This window comes from Plectropomus leopardus, chromosome 5 (genome assembly GCF_008729295.1).
Source record: "Plectropomus leopardus isolate mb chromosome 5, YSFRI_Pleo_2.0, whole genome shotgun sequence".
In the NCBI taxonomy this organism is placed as follows: Eukaryota; Metazoa; Chordata; class Actinopteri; order Perciformes; family Serranidae; genus Plectropomus; species Plectropomus leopardus.
In genome coordinates this window covers 33,313,376-33,332,565 of record NC_056467.1, presented here as the reverse complement: position 1 = coordinate 33,332,565, position 19,190 = coordinate 33,313,376, and the positions used below count along the sequence as shown (strand labels likewise).

General features: G+C 37.0%; 2 protein-coding genes across 2 annotated transcripts in view; one reads left to right on the top strand and one right to left on the bottom strand.

The window, feature by feature from the left end:
- Positions 1–4,177, bottom strand: part of ngef (neuronal guanine nucleotide exchange factor) — a 32,736-nt gene extending 28,559 nt beyond the window's left edge. The window contains exons 1-2 of the mRNA XM_042486148.1: positions 4,047–4,177; positions 2,651–2,742 (exon numbers count right to left, since the gene is read on the bottom strand). Coding sequence (XP_042342082.1) covers positions 2,651–2,742; positions 4,047–4,177 — 223 coding nt within the window. The remainder of the gene's footprint in view (positions 1–2,650; positions 2,743–4,046) is intronic.
- Positions 4,178–7,746: 3,569 nt separating this feature from the next.
- On the top strand, positions 7,747–16,503 carry LOC121943606 (rhomboid-related protein 4-like). The gene is made up of 10 exons (XM_042487168.1): positions 7,747–7,831; positions 8,993–9,148; positions 10,318–10,609; positions 11,482–11,614; positions 11,775–11,863; positions 12,766–12,822; positions 13,878–14,033; positions 15,058–15,101; positions 15,944–16,058; positions 16,221–16,503. The coding sequence occupies exons 2-10, from the start codon at positions 9,005–9,007 to the stop codon at positions 16,343–16,345; spliced, it is 1,155 nt and encodes a 384-aa protein (XP_042343102.1). The 5' UTR covers positions 7,747–7,831; positions 8,993–9,004; the 3' UTR covers positions 16,346–16,503.
- The last annotated feature ends 2,687 nt before the right edge of the window (positions 16,504–19,190 follow it).

The window sequence follows — 19,190 nt, the reverse complement described above, 5'->3', positions numbered from 1 at the left end:
TTTTTAAAGCTATAGGGTAAAATCACTAGAGGAAAACAAGAAAAGAAGCAAGGACAAGTTATCATAATTACATATTTAAATGTTCCAAAATTATTATAGGCCTATTTTAAGCACTTTTTCCTAGGTCATTACCCTGTTTTTATTAATACTGGATTTCTTTTTTATCATTATAAGTTCCATTCATTATACACAAAAACGTGGGGATATAAGGAACAGATTGGAAAATACCAAGGTTGCCCTTTGAAGTGTGTCTTTATTTCACGGTTAAATCATTTGACTTTGAACCGATTTATGCCACATGGTAAAAAAAAACAAAAAAAAAACTCATGGATTTATTATGCTCCAAACCCGGACAGGTTGGGAGGGTTTTCCCATGGGAAAAACACGATGAGGGACAATTTCACAAAATACCATGTGTTCCAACAGCATCCTAAACGATACAATGTAAAATCAAACATCATTCAGGCGACTTTTACCGTCTCTGTGCGTCAACGCAAAGACGCGGACGGACGCGAATTCGGGCCGGGCGGCATGAAGGACGCGAAAACGTGTATTTCGCCACTTCGCGCAGGTGTAAATTTTTAAACTTGTGCGAGAATTTCGCGTTTGGTTGTGTTGTTTCAGACTGTCAGCTGATATTCTCCTGACGTTACTGAGACACGGGAGCTACAGTAGCTGTGAGTGAATTTTACAAATTTGAGTTGCTTCTTAGCAAAATGCTGAGTAATTTAAGTTGGTATTTTATTGTGGAAAGTAAAGACCGGAGGTTGTGTAAATGCTGTGAGGAGTGTTGGTTCACTCTGCTTCTGCACACGATCCTGTTTACACCCAACTTTCTGTTGTATTTCACTGCAAACTACGTTAGCCGTTTAGCCACCGCCTCTCCTAGCTAACGTAAGCACAACCACAGTTGTGGAGGCGTACAAACGGAATTGTTCAGCATGTCCAAACGAAGCGCAGCTGTCTGCTCTCACCTGGACACCTGCTGTCATGTGTGATACACAGCTGAATTTCTCTGTCAAACTTCACAAGCAGCGGATTCAAAGTGGCAGAGTGCAGAGAAGACAGCGCAGCGTTCATTCCTGCAGAGAACACCCTGGATACAGTGAATAGCTCTGTGCAGCAGGTGGCGCTGCAGCTCTGGGTGAGTTCATGTAAATATGAAATCAGATATTTGTTACCTGCACATGTTCTCAGCTTCCAGTGTGGACTCATGTGTGTCCCATCTTTAACATGAATGTTGCTTCACAGAGTGGGAATGAAAAATAAATATATTTTTTTCATACCTAGTAAAATGTTTCTCATACACAGTAAATAAGTATTTTGTTTCTTATGTTTTTTTCTGATTCCAATTCCATACCCATATCGTTTCCATAAAACTAAGAACCTTAATGTTAAATCTGTCTGATTATCAGGGCTGCCAACTTTCTGGCAGCCCTGATAATCAAAAGGTTGGGAGGGTCATCTCTCCTCAACCCCCAGGAATTTTGTTTTAAGAGTTCAGAAGACAAATTCACAATTTCAAGGACAGACAATACAGGGTTAAACTGGTTAACTTAGAGATTATTACATGTCTTCTTCTAGACGTCTTCTTTTTTTTGTAATTTGCAGGACTATTCTTTCTAAATTTTGAATATGTAATTTCCCCCCTAGCTTTTAAAAAACTTTTTTTTTCTAAATCTACTAATTTATTGTTATTTGGGGAACATTTCTTTCAGAGTTGCTCTTTGCCTTTTCCCCTATGTTTAAAACAATTTAAACCAATTTCAGAGGTTTAAATGCTTGTTAAAGGCGTCTTAACACAACAAGAGAACTGACGTTGATCTAGGTGTTAGTGATAAAATGGATGTGTGTCGTGTCAGAGGTGTTTGTCTCGTGATCAGTATGTGAAAGCTGGCAGCCCAGTAGATTTATTCCTACTTCTAATAATTATTCTGTTGTCTTACTCAGACAGACGTTCTCATTTTTTTATTATATCAAGTGATATTCACATGGGGACTGAGAATATAAGTGGCAGGGTTTATTGATTTTATAGAAAATTTAACAACCTTTTACCCTTTGAAACCAGAGTAGATTTCTTTCTTTCTTTTTTTTTTGTGCTGTATTCACATGCTTTTCTCAAATACTCAAATCCTGTGCCAGATTATTTGAGTTCTTTCAAAAACTTGAGGGAAAAGACAATGAGCAACAAAAAAAGATAAAAATATAGTGTTCATAAAACGATATTATAATATAATTATATATTTAAAATTATGTTATAGAATAATTATTATTTTTAAGTGCTTTTTTCGGTTAATGTCCCAATTTTTTTTGTCAGCCCTGTTCACAGTCCTGTAGGTACCTTACTGGATCTCAATAGCCTCCCAAAAAGACCATTCAACACACACAAAAAGGATCACCAGCAAGAATGTGAAAAGGAAACATCTGGAAGACATACAAGAGCAAAAAAAGGAAAGAGCCACACAGGAAAACCTAAAATCAGCCATAATAGATCACTACAGAAGAGAGAACCACATCATGGATTGAGAAGGGGCCAGGGTCATCAGATCAGAGAGCAACAAGTACCACCGTTGAATAAGGGAGGCTATTGAGATCCAGAAATGAACCGACAGGACTGTGAACAGGGACGAGGGGTCCTACATGCTGCCACCTGGGACACCATCCTCAAGAGGCGGTGGGACAGCAGAGGGCGTGGCCGACCTGTCAGGACCAGACAGGTCGACCACGTCTGCTCCTAAACAGCTGATAACACAGGTCACAGCAACATCACATGACTCTTCTGAGGAAGACTGCAGGATGATAGCAGTCAAAACATGTTAAGGTAAAATGTTACACTCTTTAATACTTGTCTAACAACAAGAAACAGGGTAAACTAAAAAATAATCTTGAGGTCGTATGTGTTTGTTTTTTCCCCTTTTTTGTGTTTATTTTCAGGTAGTTTTCTTGAAACTTTTTAATAATTTCATGCTCATTTTCAGGCCATTTCTTGTGTCTTCTTACCATGTTTTTGAAAGAGGTTAAGCCAATTAACTCAGGATTCAGAGGGTTAAAGCAGAGTCCTACCTGAGCTCCAGAGAGACAGAAACGCCATCAGCACTCTGTGGTCCATGTTGACTAAGTGTGTCCCTCAGTGTCACTGTGTCTTCATGTGCTGTCTCGGCTCTTTATCAGTCTCACAGTTAGCTCTAATCCCCACTTAAGAAAACCCCAAACTATTTCCTGTTTGCTTCGACCGTGGGCTGTTACAAAGCTGTGTTTTTTTTTTTCAAAGTATGAAATTACAAGAAATTAGTGGATTTTGATTTTTTTTTTTTTTCAAATAAAGCTAGGAACATTATTTATTTATTTATTATCATAATTACATATTTGAAATTATGTTACACAATTAGTATAATCTTTTAAGCACTTTTCCAGGTCATTTCTTTTTCTTTTTTTAAATTTTCTTTATAGTTTTTCTTTTTTTAAAAAACTAATTTTCCTGTAATTTTCTTGAACTTTTTACTAAGTTTTGGTTCATTTCATCTTTCATTGCTTATTACCTTCTTCCTGTGTTTTTGAATGACATCAGGCTAATTTGCTCAAGTTTTAAAGGGGTAAAATATGTACCATGAGGTACAACCCGTTCACAGACAGAATGTGGACAATTCAGCAAGTCCAATGCATGTTATCATCATCATCATTATTATTATTATTATTATCATCATCAGTAGTAGTATGACAAATTACTATTAATATTTTTACTTGCATATAGACAATTTTCCAAAATCAAAAGCATCAGGTTGATCATATGCAATTGCAGTTGCCCCCGAGCAGGACAGCGCGCCATTGCCACACTGCAAAAATGGCCAGATGAACGTGACAAAGAGCTCAAAGTGGCGAACTGGCCCCCAAATTCCCCACATCCCCATCTGATGGAGCATCATTGAGACGTGGTGGTTCCTCAGAGGTACCACTGATCCACAGTGGGACTTAGGACCTCTGGGGGTTTCTTGTGGTGGATTCTTTGAGTCCTGTGGGTTGTGAGATGGGTCTCCAGCACGTCTTACAAGTGCATGATCATATTGGGATCTGGGGAATTTAGAGGCCAGAGCAGTGCTTTGAGCTCTTTGTCACACTGCTTGGGCCATTTCTGAGGTTTTTGCGGTGTGGCATCGTCCTGCTGGTGGGCCACTGCCATCAGGGAGTGCAGTTGCAGCTTGTTCTCATTCAGAAGTCATCATACTGCCACTTTTGCAGTACTTTAAGTAAGATCCCAAAGCCAAAAGCCACCTTCCTCATCTGCATGACACGCCACTGGACAATGTCAGCTGTGAACACGGCAGAACTGGTTACGCTATATTTTACACCTTCAGATGGTCTGACGGAACCTGCCTGGGCTGCATGGTACGCTGCTGGATAGCTTCAGGTTGAAACGCTGTCGATAACGATATAATATAAGGAGCACGAAGGTCCCCTTGATGGGCTGCAAGGATGGTGGATGGATCCAACAAACCTCTGAGTCTGGTGTTCATTTCACATCTGAATGTGATGTTTTTTTTCTTACCATGTGCCTTCTTCACATAATCCTAACCATCCATGCTAGCATTTGTTTGTTGACGTCCTGATGTTGGTTGCCATGTGCTTTTTTTGCCTAAAAATAACCACATGCAGCATAGTCCCACCAATTCAATTTTATTTAGCAAAATGTGAAAAACACGTGGGCTTACAACACAATGAAATAAAACATAATTTAAGAATAAGGTGCAATTCCTTAAAACTTTGTAAATAAGTAGCACTGTGACCTAAAAAAAGTATTCTTTAGGTACACAGTATTTGCAATATTACTGCATCAAAATCAGTGACACTGTGAGGGCACAGCATATTATTTGGCCAAATAATAACAAGAAGAGGGCAATAAAATAGTTGCTGTACTGAAAAAAAAAATAGGTTGTTATACATGAGGCCCATAACAAAGTATATAGGTCTGTACTTTAAAATAAAGTGTGGTTTTTACAATCTTGACACATTCATGAGTCACTTGTGGTCCATTCAGAATGAAAGCCTGCTGACACGGAGCATAACAGAAGTCCACTGCAAAGCAACAACTTGTGACGACTTATGTAACAGCGTGTTGGAATTGTATAATACTTTAGTAAATGTACTTTCCACTACTGCTGCAAATACCTGCCAGTTTGTGCTCCTGAAGCCTCTGATATGCAAGCACATTTAATCTGCATGGTTTACATGTTCTGAAAGCATACTTAGAGAAAGTAAAACGCCCGGAGTTTGAGGTGGTTTAATGTCAAGCTGTGATGGCTGAAGGTGGGAAAATAACAGCGACTAAAAGTTACGACACATGTCTGATCTTCTAGTCAGATGTGCTGCTTCCTCGCCATCATTTTAATCTTCTTATCGGTGTGGTTTTGCTTATAAGTCACACATTTTCTGCTGGATGTGCCAACATGAAACGGCTGTTTCTGAGTGCATTTATTATGTTACCAACATCTGTCAATCTGTCAATTTATTTTATTTTTATTTATTTATTTTTAATTTTAGGCATTGCAACATCCAGTAGGTTACTGGACGTTGGCCTCCTGGACTGGAGAGTAAAGCTCATCCTATCCAAAGGGAGAAAAGTCAAATTGAAACTACATTAAGACCCCTTTTTTAAATCCTTCTGAGTGATGTTTGTCTGAACTTGTGTGATGAGCAACAGAATCAGTCAGGCTTAAAAACTCCCTGTGATGCTGCGGATGAGGTTGATAAAATTGTTGATTATTGGAGAGTGTTTGTGACAAGCACAGATGTTGATGATACTGAAGTAGTTATTGGTTAATTTCACTTGAAATCAGATTTCGTTTATGAATTTTTACAAAAAATAATCATCTATCATTAAATGCATGCACAGTTGTCAATGTGCATGTTCTGTACACTGCTAAGTTTTACACATGAGAATATTTTTAGAAAGTGAAGGCATTTGTACAGAACATTTTTTTCTGGTGATCCATTTTGTAAGTGTAAAAAAAAATTTTTTTCATGTGTGAAGTAGAGTGGAAAAAACGTTATGAGAGAAAGAAAATATATATATTTTTTGCGAGGAAAAAAAACATTATGAGAGAAAAAATATATATATTTTTTGCGAGGAAAAAAACGTTATGAAAGAAAAAATATATTTTTTTTTTTTGCGAGGAAAAAACCTGCAAGAAAAAAATTGGAGAGAAAAAATATGGAGGTGAGAAAAAAAAACTTTTTTCACTTGGCTCCACACTTTTTTTTTCTTCATGTGTGGAACTCAGTGAGAAATATTTTTATCTCAGGAGGAAGATCAGGCTCATTTTTTTAAGTGTTTCTTTTTGTAGTTCTCATTTTGACCACAACTACTACTGTTGATGTTAGATTTAGCATTTTGCATTTTGAAGATGAAACATGAGAAAACACAAACACAGTGTACTGTAACTGCTGCAAGTGACAGTGACCACTATGACCATAACCTTTTATGTAACATGAAAGGCCTCATATATCAGAATTTGAATAATTCTACGTATGAGGCCACAAAAAGTTGATCCACAATCTGACTTGCTGATGAGTACCAAGTATGACACATTCATGGCCAAAAGAAAGACGTGACGGTCATGTTACATAACCTGCTAACACATAAGAGATGCATGTTGTGTTAAGAGTGCAAAGAGAAATGAAAACTTCCCTGGAAGAACATGGATGCTATTGGTCCAATTTGGGACATGGGTGGTGGTGCACTTCAGCCTCTTGTGGTCAAAATGAGAATTACAAATAGAAACAATTATACAAATGAGCATTATTTTCCTCCTGATTTTTTTTTTTCACTGGGTTCCACACATAGACAAAAAAAAAATTCTTGTGAAAATTGTTTTTATTCCACGCATTTTTTTTTCACTCTGTCACACATGAAAAAAACAGAGAAAATTATGGATTTTTTCTTGCCCCCCACCCCCCCCCAGAAAATTTTATTGCCCCCAAATTAATGTTTTTTCCTTGCCCCCAGCCCATTTTTTTTCTTGATTGATTTGAGTTATTCAACCTTTTAAAAACCTGAGCAAATTTGTTTGGTTTCATTCAACAAAGGCAATGAGCAATTTGGCATAAAATGTCTTTAGAAATTGTAAGAAATGATTAAAAGATGACAAGAAAATTACCTGACGGTGGGTAAGAGAGAGAAAGAGAGAAAGGAGGAAAGAAAAAAAGAGAAAGAAAATTAGTGGAAATTTATCCAAAACTCTGAGAAAATATCCAGAAGATATTTTTATATATGTATATATATTTATATATATATATATATATATATATATATATATATATATATATATATATATATATATCCTGGACATATAATTTTCTGTCGGACTTTTTTTTTTTTTTTTTTACAGTTTATTGAGATTTCTCTTTCTCTCTTTCTTTTGCTTCCTTTCTGTCTCTCTCTCGTTAATTTTCAGGCATTTTTCCTGTCATCTTTTAATAATAATATCTTGCAATTTGCATTTAATGCCAACTTGCCGTTTTTTTAAGGAAACCAAAACAGTTTGTTCATGTTTTAAAAGGTTAAATGGCTTGTTCAAGGCGTCTGAAGGCAGCCCAAAAAGACGGATGTGGATCCAGGTTTCAAAGGGTTAACATGTTTATCATTGTGATGTTAATGGTAAAAAGTGAAGCTCATGTTGATGACTTCCTATACTACTGGTTTTGGTTTCGTTACTGGTCCTCTCCGGCAGAACCATACAGAGGAGGGCGGAGGGCTGCACCAACATGCGGCTGCGTGTGATGTAACAGATAACTCCTAACTGGCCGATAACACCAACAGGCGACGCTCAGATGACACGTGAGTATGTAAAGTGGATTTAGATTGAACGTTGGTTGTAATTATTATGTGTCTATTATGAGTGTCTTTGAAAGTGCTTCTGTGGATTGTCAAAGTTTGTTTGTCTCGTGTCTGGGTCAGCTGCTGTTTATCAGGGGAGGAAGAATGAGGAAATATCCTTACAGTGTTTCTCTTTGTTGCAGCCTGTTTTATCTGTTTTTAGACTACAGCTGTGCATTAAAGGGGGGCAGCCCCTCAGTAAAGGATCTAGATACGTTATTTAGGCTGCATGGCAAAGGTTACTGTGCTGTGTCTTTGTTCTGACCTGTCGGGGGACTGCAGATGCGAATTAGCTCAGATATAATAAACGGTTATTATTATTATTTACAAAAGCCCATAAAGTAGCAAAGATCTCATGGTTCACAATAAATACAAAATAGTATAAATCAAAGACATCAAGAAGCCTAGAAAATAGGGTGGCAACTTACACCATTTTATCACAAAAAAAGAAGCTGCAGGTGAAATGCGTTGCCCGCTCTGACTAAATTACAGTTAAGTCATTCAGCGTGCGGAGGTTTACTTTGTTTTCCACTAATTATGTCCCTGCTACCAACCAGGACCTGACGATCACATTAGCGGTGCACGGAAGTTTATGACAAATATTTCTGTAAATTAGTGACTTATTATTATTATTATTATTATTATTATTATTATTATTATTATTATTATATTCTCCACTTTTTTTAAACATTGTTTGGAACTAAATGTGGTAAAAATGTTGCCGTTAATTTTACTTTTTTTTTTTTTTTACTGTTGTAATGTTCTCAGTAACGAAACAGAAAATGTACCAAGTAGACAGAATCCCCACATCACAGAAAATGCAGCAGTGCTGAGCAAATGCTGCCTCAAATAGTTAGTTTAAAGCCACCTAAAAAACGCCAACCTAAAAAAATCTATATTAATTGAAGTGTATATTATATTATATTAAGAATATTTTCACCACTTCACATTGCCATCAGACAGCCTTTGCTGACAGCAAACTGAAGTTGTTTTCTCAAATCCACCATGAGAGTTTTTGTCAGACATGACAATGCATCAGTCTACTTGTCTAACTCTTGGAAAGAAATTAAATGCACGTATTAACTAAAATGTTCTTTAAATTCTTTGAAACCATCTTTGCAGGGTGTTTACATCATGCAGAGGGGCTTCCAGCTGGGATTGCTGCTTCTGGTGGTCCAGCTGTTCCAGGAGGGTCTCGGGAACATCCCTGCAGTCACCCTGGCTGTCCTGGGATTCAATGTGTATCTTTATGTGTTCCCTGCTGCTCCAATGATGGAGGTAGTGTTACATTAATAGTATCCCCACTGCTACACTGCCACTGTAACATTTAGCTGTCAATTGAACAATAATATTAATAATTTTAATAATACAGTTTAAAGCAGCTACAAGGCGTTTTAACTGCAGGGTTCCCTATCCTTAAGAAGTACTAAAAAGCATTAAATTCTTAGTTCTACAAATAAGGCCTTAATTGGTATCAAAATGTTTGAAATCAGTCTTTCAAAAGTCTCAAAAACACTAAGACATTTTGAGTATGATAGTAAGAATCACTTTTTCTTTGATATTGCATCGTAAAATCTCAAAATAACAGCCAATATCTAATTTTTAAATATAATTTCCGAAGTGTATCGTCAGATCTGGATAGAGGAACCACCAACATTCATTTACATTTACAATATCCAATCAAATGAAAAATAAAGAAGCTTTTTTTTTGAAGGAAGGGATACTTATACGATAAAATAGTATGTTAAATGTATTCCAGTTTTTTTGAATTTTTCATTTTAACTTTTTGACTTGACCCAAAAAGTCATGTTTTATGTTTTAGAAGGTAGAAGTAGAAATCACAATATGTCCTTGATGCTGCTACATATTTGGAGTTGAAGGATGAGTTGATTAAAATCAGCAGCTACTATTAAAATTCCATTTGGTTGCTTAGGCATGTTTCTGCTGTTGGGATCATTCAATTCAGTCCAGTCTCTGATTTCCCGTTGCTGTGCGAGCCTCAATTTCATCTCATCCACTTAATTCTCCTGCAACCAGACATTAGCCAGAAGAATTCGTCCGGCGCTTTCAGTTTGGTCTCTCCCCTCTGGTCTGACTGGCTGCTCGGCGTATGCCATTGGTGGAGATCCTCTCACAGTCTGCTGCATTAAGTCCAAACTCTACACAACTTTTCCTGATGTTGATAAGTGCTTCTCTATCATAGAAAAGTCGTGCTTCAGCAGAAGGGGCCATGGTGTCAAAAAAATAGAAAAATATAGCAAAAAAGTAGCAAGGATTTGAGGAGCTACAGGCTGCTGCATCTACATGTGTTGCCTACGTCATAGCAACATTGTAGTAAACATCTGTACAAAGTCGTCCCTAATCCAAAGTAATTGATATTATAATAACATAATGATAATATGATGGATATTGCTGTTTTTACTGTTTTCTGCCTATCCACTCCTCAGGCCTGTGTGAGCCTCCAGCGTGTGTACAGGAATAAAGAGTGGCATCGCCTCTTCCTGTCCCCCCTGCACCATGTGGATGATTGGCACCTCTACTTCAATATGGTGTCCTTCATCTGGAAAGGTATCAGGCTGGAGCGTTGTCTGGGGGCAGCCTGGTTCCTATACCTGCTGTCAGTCTTCTCTCTGCTCTCCGGACTCGTCTATCTGCTGCTACAGGCAGCACTGACAAAACTCATCGAGGACTCTGATCCGTTGATGACATTAACAGAGGAGTGTGCTGTCGGCTTTTCAGGTACAAACTACCAGCAGTAATCGCTGTTTTGAAAATGTTTGAAAATGTGTTATAAAGAAATGAAGAATATTTTAAAGGAATAAAAAAATCTGTCCAACCCTTTCTTAATGACCCTAAAATTAGCAAGAAGTTAGTAAAAAGCACGAGAAAATTAGGGAAATTACCTGAAAATCTAATATATTTTATCTTTGTATTTTTATGTGCATTTTTTATATATATATACAATTTTTTACCTCTTTTTTTGCCTAGTTTTAGTTGATTCTTTTGTAAGTTTTTAAAGTTTCTTGCTGAATTTGAATGATTCCTGTTTTTTGAAGCCTTCTCATTCCAAAGTCATCACATACTGCCGCTTTGGCAGTGCTTTCCGTGTTTGAACCCGATACCAGAGGCCATCTTTCACGTCCGTATGATACTCTGTTGAAATACTGCCAGTTATGAAGGTCCCCGTAGGGGCTCGAGGGGTAGTGGGCGGATGGCACAAACCGTGGACTTGGATGTGGTATTACGGTGTTCACTTCCTATTTGAATGTGACGTTTTCTACATATTACCATGTGCCTCCTTCCCCTAACCCTAACAATCTGTGCCGGCATTTGCGTTTGTTGACATCCCGGCGTTGGTTGCCATGTGCTTTTGTTGCCTAAACATAACTGTGTGCAACGTCATCCCACTGTGTGCATTTGTTGACATCACAATAGCGGCATCCTGCAACATAAAGAACAGACTCCCAATGATACATAAAGTGTAATATATAAAGTCCTCTGCAAAGGTACAATATGTGATGACTTGGGATAAGAACATGTAGGTTTTTTCTAACCATCCTCATAAATAACAATGCTCTTTACAATGCTCCTCATTACAACTGTGTCTTTAGGTGTCCTGTTCGCTCTGAAGGTGGTCAGTAACCATTACAACCCCGGTGGGGTGACCTTCGTGTTGTATATGCGTGTGACCAATCGCTTCGCCAGCTGGGTGGAGCTAGTGCTGATCTATCTCATTTCTCCCGGGTGAGATACTAATTCCAAATTCCATAAAACCGGCAAGTTCCAATCAGGGTCTTGAGTATGTTTGGTTTATGGTTTATTCCCATTGGTAGCACACAGATAGATATGCAGTCTTCTCCCTGAGTCTGTGTGTATAGTGTGTTTTTTCATTGCTCTTCTGCAGGACCTCTTTGGTTGGCCACCTGGCAGGTATTCTGGTGGGTCTGCTCTACACTTGGGGTCCACTGAAGGCCATCATGAAGACATGTGCAGGTCTGAATGTTGCATTCTTAATTTCAGATGTCTGTTGTTGAGCTGCATTCAGACACCTTTCACCTTTCAAGTATTAAAACTTTGAACCCTGAGCAGACTGGTTTGATTTCCTTTGAAAACATGGGGAGAAAAAGACAAGGAGGAACTGTGAAAGAAACAGCTTGTTGCATCTTACCCTTAGAAAAACTAACGGCATGAGTGAAGGGGGATGATGGTCTGTTTGAGGGGACTTGGTCACCTTTCTTAATGTATCTGCCTCTTTCCTTAATTTCTCTATTTTTATTCTTGTCAATTATTAGTATTATTAATTGCTTTATGTATGATGTAAAGAGATGTATGTAAAGAGCACTGTGTTAAAAAGTTTTAAAAGTTTTTTTTAAAAATCTGTAAAAATCTATTTAAAAAAACTGATTAGAATTTGGTGGTTGGAGAAAAAAAAAGTCACTGTGACCTCATGAAACGTGTTTATTGGCCATAACTCAATAATTCATATGCTAATTATAACAACATTTCACACAAATGATATAATAATGACATGCTATAAGTTTATATCCAAAAGGTCAAACTTTACTGTGACATGATAATGTTCTGCGAAATGTTCTGTCCATTGCTCCACATCATAAGTCAGGGACATAGGGAGACACATTTGGTTGGATACTGAAACTGGTGACGCTAATCTTGAAACTGCGCTGATTGTAGAGATCTACCGTGTGAAGCATCTATGTTTTCACAGATATGGATGTAAACTGTAAAGGAAACTTGAGTTGTGGTAGGCAGGAATTCTAGTCTCACAGGTTATCTCTCTCATGTACTTCTCTCAGAATAAAGTGATAGTTCACTAAATAGGACAGTTATTTCCTTATGTTCTGCAGTGTTCACTGAAACTTTTTTTTCTCAATCAGAGTTGGTGTCTCCAGATGGAAATAGTCCACGACCGAGTTCATTCTTCAGCTCTTCAGGTATTTCACTAAAAGGGATCTACAATATTTGATCAATTGTGCAATTACTCCAGCATACGACTTTGTTTGAAATTTGTTCAGTTAATCAGTAACTTAAATCAACAGGGCGTTCCACCTTGATATGCTATCTGCCACAGTGCGACACAGACATGTTCAAATCCTCCACATGGAGACGGTAATTACAGAAGAAAAGGGACAGGGTTCAAGACATGCTTAAATAGCAAGGATACTCTCTGCAAAAGTAACAGCCTTTCTGGTGTTTTTAGATTCTAATATGTTGGGCACTGATAAACTATTAACCATTTTCTTATTCACAATCAAAATAAAGTGATTCCCACTGGGAATTGTTTTTGTACTTTTAGTATACATAAGGCGTCGGAGTGAATAAAACAGCATCAAAATAGAACTTAGTTATTACAAAATGTGTCAGTGGAGGATCCCCCATACCCCCCGAAAGAGGTCCTAGCTAAGACCTAAAATCGTAGAAATGTCCTAAATCTAAAAACATGCTAAAATCCTGGAAAGGCCCTGAAGTCCTAGAAATATGCTAAGTCCTAGAAATCTCCTAAAATCCCCCATACCACCCAACAGAGGTCCAAGACCCTAACATCCCAGAAACAACAGTAAATCTGAGAAATCTCTTAAAATCCTAGCACCATCCTAAAATCCTAGAAACACACATCGGGCTCCTGTTACTGGCCCCTGGCCACTTGTCATTTTGCAAAAGCAGCACCCAAGCAAAGCAAGATGAGCATCCCTGCTGTGGGACACCAAGGACATTTATTGTGGAACCTCTTTAATAAACTTCTATAAACACATCAGCTGTCTCTTCAAGTCAGCTCTTAAAGTATATATCTGTTTTACCAGATTATTTTCAAGTAAATCAAAAAGGGCTCTATGTTACTTCTCAATCATTCAAAGTTTTGTTTTGAAAATTATCACCTGAAAAAGACACCTGAAAAAACTTTTATCGAGCCATCCATTATTGCTTACTGTTGGGTTCATATGTTTGTCAGTTCATTCTAGTATCTACATGTGTGTAAATGTGTGTGTAGGTTATAGCGGGACAAGACAAGAACACTCAGAAGATCCACAGCATGCGGAAGATCATATTGCAGGTGATGCATCTGCATACACAGAATCTTATATCGCAGGACTGACGGAGGAAGAGCAGATAGAAATGGCGATCAGAAAAAGCCTGAATGACAAAGGTAAGAAAAAAAGAAATTATTTCAGTCAGAATGTTTCTAAGTTACTATAAATAAGAGACAAATCAATGTCAAAAACACACAACTTAAGTTATGATATTTCCAAAATAGAACTTAATTATTACAAAATGTGTCAGTGGAGGATCCCCCATATCCCCCGAAAGAGGTCCTAGCTAAGACCTAAAATCATAGAAATGTCCTAAATCTAAAAACATGCTAAAATCCTGGAAAGGCCCTGAAGTCCTAGAAATATGCTAAGTCCTAGAAATCTCCTAAAATCCCTCATACCACCCAACAGAGGTCCAAGACCCTAACATCCCAGAAACAACAGTAAATCTGAGAAATCTCTTAAAATCCTAGCACCATCCTAAAATCCTAGAAACACACATCGGGCTCCTGTTACTGGCCCCTGGCCGCTTGTCATTTTTCAAAAGCAGCGCTCAAGCAAAGCAAGATGAGCATCCCTGCTGTGGGACACCAAGGACATTTATTGTGGAACCTCTTTAATAAACTTCTATAAACACATCAGCTGTCTCTTCAAGTCAGCTCTTAAAGTATATATCTGTTTTACCAGATTATTTTCAAGTAAATCAAAAAGGGCTCTATGTTACTTCTCAATCATTCAAAGTTTTGTTTTGAAAATTATCACCTGAAAAAGACACCTGAAAAAACTTTTATCGAGCCATCCATTATTGCTTACTGTTGGGTTCATCTGTTTGTCAGTTCATTCTAGTATCTACATGTGTGTAAATGTGTGTGTAGGTTATAGCGGGGCAAGACAAGAACACTCAGAAGATCCACAGCATGCGGAAGATCATATTGCAGGTGATGCATCTGCATACACAGAATCTTATATCGCAGGACTGACGGAGGAAGAGCAGATAGAAATGGCGATCAGAAAAAGCCTGAATGACAAAGGTAAGAAAAAAAGAAATTATTTCAGTCAGAATGTTTCTAAGTTACTATAAATAAGAGACAAATCAATGTCAAAAACACACAACTTAAGTTATGATATTTCATTTTTTAGGACAAAGCAGGCAGAGGCAAACTGAGCACCCCACTGAGGAGGAGGTGAGTCTTCAGGAGCTCAGGAGGAGAAGATTGAAGAGGTTTAATGAAATGTTGTAATTTGGTTAAACACAGCGTACATATGACTAGCTGTTGATAACTGCTACTGCTGAAGACAATCGGCATTTGCATATCCTGCCCGTTTTATCCTCCGCCCCTAACATCCGAGAATGAAAAGCAATGAGTTTAATATACAAAAAGTAGGAATTAACCCTTTGAAACTTGTGTAGATTAATTGGATTTCCTTCAAAGACATGGGGAGAAGGCAATGAGCAACTTAACAACATAGGACCCAAGAATTAGCAAGAAATTAGAAAAAAAAGTCGTTAGAAGAAAAAAATCAGCCAAAAAAAAGTTTAAGTTTAAAAAACTAACTAGCAAATTATCGTTATAAATTGGAAAATATAATATATATAATTTCTGGCTATCTGATAAATTGGTGTAAAATGGTGAATTTGTATTTTGGCAAACCACAGGTTTGAAGGCAATGTTTTCTTTAAATATTGGAAAAATGTTTTTATTATTTTTATTTTTATAATGTGTAAATATGGTATAATATAAATTTTATACCAGCAGGTTTATATATATATTTTATTTAAATATACCATAATATGTTATATATATTATTTATATATATATATATAAAAACCCGGTGTCCCAAGTGTCTGGCTGGCTATGCTGGATCAGCCATATGCAGTTGCCTCTGAGGTCTGAGCCTGTTCTTTGGATAACCTTTAAGTTCAATGCCATCAAGGAATAATTATTTGAAATGCTTGATGCATTACCTGAAAAGTAGAGTCTAATCATAAAAAGCTGTGTTTGTGTCTCCACATGATGGTCTACAGCATGCTGAAGATCAAACTGCAGATGATGCATCTGAATACACAGAATCTTATATCGCAGGACTGACTGAGGAAGAGCAGATTGAAATGGCGATCAGAAAAAGCCTGAATGATGGAGGTAAGGGAAAATAAATACATCAGAACAAAAGGAAGGTGACTGCTGTTGTGGCTGAACAAAACAAAACACTTCAGTATTTAGGTCAGTTTGTTTAAAATCACTGTAAATAAGAGACAAATCAATGTCAAAAAGACACAGTTTAAGTTAGAATATATTTTTTAGGCAAAAGCAGGCAGAGGGAAACTGAACACCTCACTGAGGAGGAGGTGAGCCAAGAGGAGCTCAGGAGCAGAAGATTGAGGAGGTTTAAACACGATGTTTCCAGCCAGAGGAGGAGAAGATTATAATGACAGGATGAGAATCTCATCTCTCTTTTTATCTTGTTTATTAAAATGTTCTGTTAAAAAAAAAAAAACAAAGCCTAAATTGGAGGGCATTGCCAATGTAAAAGACTTTAAACTGGCTAGTTGTGCCTCTCTTTACATTCTATTTTTGCACAATAAATATTAACTGCTATCCAGTTTCTGCTGGTTGTAATTTATTTCTGCAGTGAACATCTGCAGGAGCACTGGAGCGTGTTTTCAGTTTCATTGTGTGGACGAGAAATAATTCTGCATCGCAGTTAAAATGCTGAGCAAAAAGAAACACAATGCAAACATATGCCATACAACTCACCCTTTTAGCAGGTGTCTTCTTATATCCATGTACATTCGTGGTTAAATATTAACTGCTCTAAAGCTGTAGTTGTTAAAATTCATAAAACATATTTTTGATTAGGATACTACTTTTGTGTGTGTGTGTGTGTGCGCGCGCGCGCGTGTGCGCGTGCATGCCTTTTTATTTTTGGCCAGAGGTCGAAGAATCCCAACACAGGCATTACCTAATCATAAAAATGACAATAGATGGTTTTAACAGACAGATTATTTATTTTCAGTAAATGTTTAACCCACATTAATGAATATAGTGATGCTTCAAAACACACTGCAAATATATACATAGTACTGTAATAGTCGTCACAACTAAAAAAAAATGCACTTTCTGAAGTATTTTAAGAAAGCGGTATGTTGAAAACCTCCAAAAATGAGTATTTTGTGAATGTAATCAATGGTGTGCATTATAAATTGGTTTAATCATTAGAAAATCTAATCAGAGCAGCATTTCCCTGTTTAAATTGTAATTCCCAAATTCATTTTCTGGTGACATTTAGATCCGGCGTCCATTCTAATGGACAAATACTTTTTAAAAATCGTGAGTAAAGCTGTAAATGTTTCGTGTTTTGTTTCTTTGACTTGTAGAAATCATACAGCATCTAATTTTTACTAAATACACAGTTCAAATGCAAATTGTGTTTGATCAAGATGCTAATGAGGCTGAAACCTGCCTTGATCTTCTTCCTTTCTTCACTGTCCGCCATGCATGTTAAAAAAGGGAGCGTGGCTCTGCTGAAGTCCACTTTAGATGACGCTGACCACTGTGATTGGCTTTTAGACGTATCATCAAATGAATCTGCATTTAGGTTGGGTCAGATGACGGTAATAATAGATCGAGACACCCTGGAAAAGTTACGTCCACACTGTAAAAAAAGAGAAAATCTTTAGTTTTCTGTACAAAAGACGGTGAAGATGTAAACTGATGTATAAATCTACCTAACAAAAACACTTATTTAAACAGTCATGTTGTACTTTTAACAGACTTGTACTGTTATTTTAATTACAGTTTTCCTGTGTTTCTACAAAGAAATGTGATTATTTAAACTTTTTCTTACTTAACTAATTAACTGTTTTGTTTGGTTAAGTGATTCACAAATTATTGCTAAACTGAGCAATGTTTCATTGTTTTCCTATTTACAGTTTTACTGTCATGATTTTACAGCACTTTTGCTGTACTTTTTGCGATGCATTGGAACGGACGGGGAATATGATTAGGTTAAGCTCAAAGAATTTTGAACAAGCCTTTATTGTTTTCCACTGAAATATAATATTTTATTTGTAGAAATTGTTGTAATTGTGAGCAGTATGGTGACATTTAGTGTGAGATAATCAGCAATCACATAGTTCAAAAAGGAGACAATTATTTCTCCTCATTAAAAAAAGTGACCTAAATGAACTGAGTGTAAATTACAGGAGTTTATCATCACCAGCTGTAAAATGAACAAGATTTTATTATGAACTGTAAAGTGGTTGTTGCATTGCTGACATGTCCCTCCACATCCTGTGTGGTGAGGTGGACAAGATGTGGTTGCGATGTGGACAACATGTCCTCTCTGCTCTGTCTCAGCAGCTCCTGTCACCAAACCAAATTTTCCTCCATTAAAGATCCCAACAGTTCAGTTTGAAGGTGGAGGTTGGAGGGACGCTCCCACTCACTCAGAGTTGGTTCTGGGGCTCAAACACGAGGTTAATACTTTTATTTTCTACGGACACATCACAGTTAATTTGTTATTCTTGTTGACAATTAATGAGCCCTTTGAAAACCTGAGCAATTTGGTTTGATTTCTTTGAACAAAAAAATGTGGAAAAAAGCAAGAGACAAACGGAGACAAATGGAAATGTTAAATGAATTTCAAGAAAACAATAAAAGGTGACAAGAACATCACCACAAAATTAGTCGACACAAAAAGGGTGGGGTGGAAAGATATAGATCTAAAAAAATAAGGGAAAAATATCCAGAAAACTGTATTTGTAATTACTATAATTTCATATTTAAATTTATGTAATTGAGAAAAATCTACATTTAAAAAAATAATGATAATTTTCACCACATTTTTTGGTGGTTCTTTTCTTTTTTTTTATTGTTTTGCTTTTTATTTTATTTATTTTTTTTATATTTGCTCATTATCAAGGTCATTTTCTTGTAGTTTTTTTTTTTGATACCATCTCACTAAATCTTGGGTGGTGTCTTGTGAAGTTGCTCATTGCCCTCTCTGTGTCCCCATGTGTTTGAAATACATAAAACTAATGTGCCCAAGTTTTAGAGGGTTAAACAAAGTGCCCCAGGGCACACAGAAATCCAGTCAGTCGATCTGTGTTTAGTGACAGGACATCAGCAAAAACACCACCTTTAAATTCCAAATACAGTGTGAAAAACATGAGACTGCAATAAAAAGTAAATACAGGAGGAAAAAAAATCAGGCACATGAATAAACAAACTTTGGCGTAAAGCTGCATGTGTTTGCCCCTGGTTAAACATTTT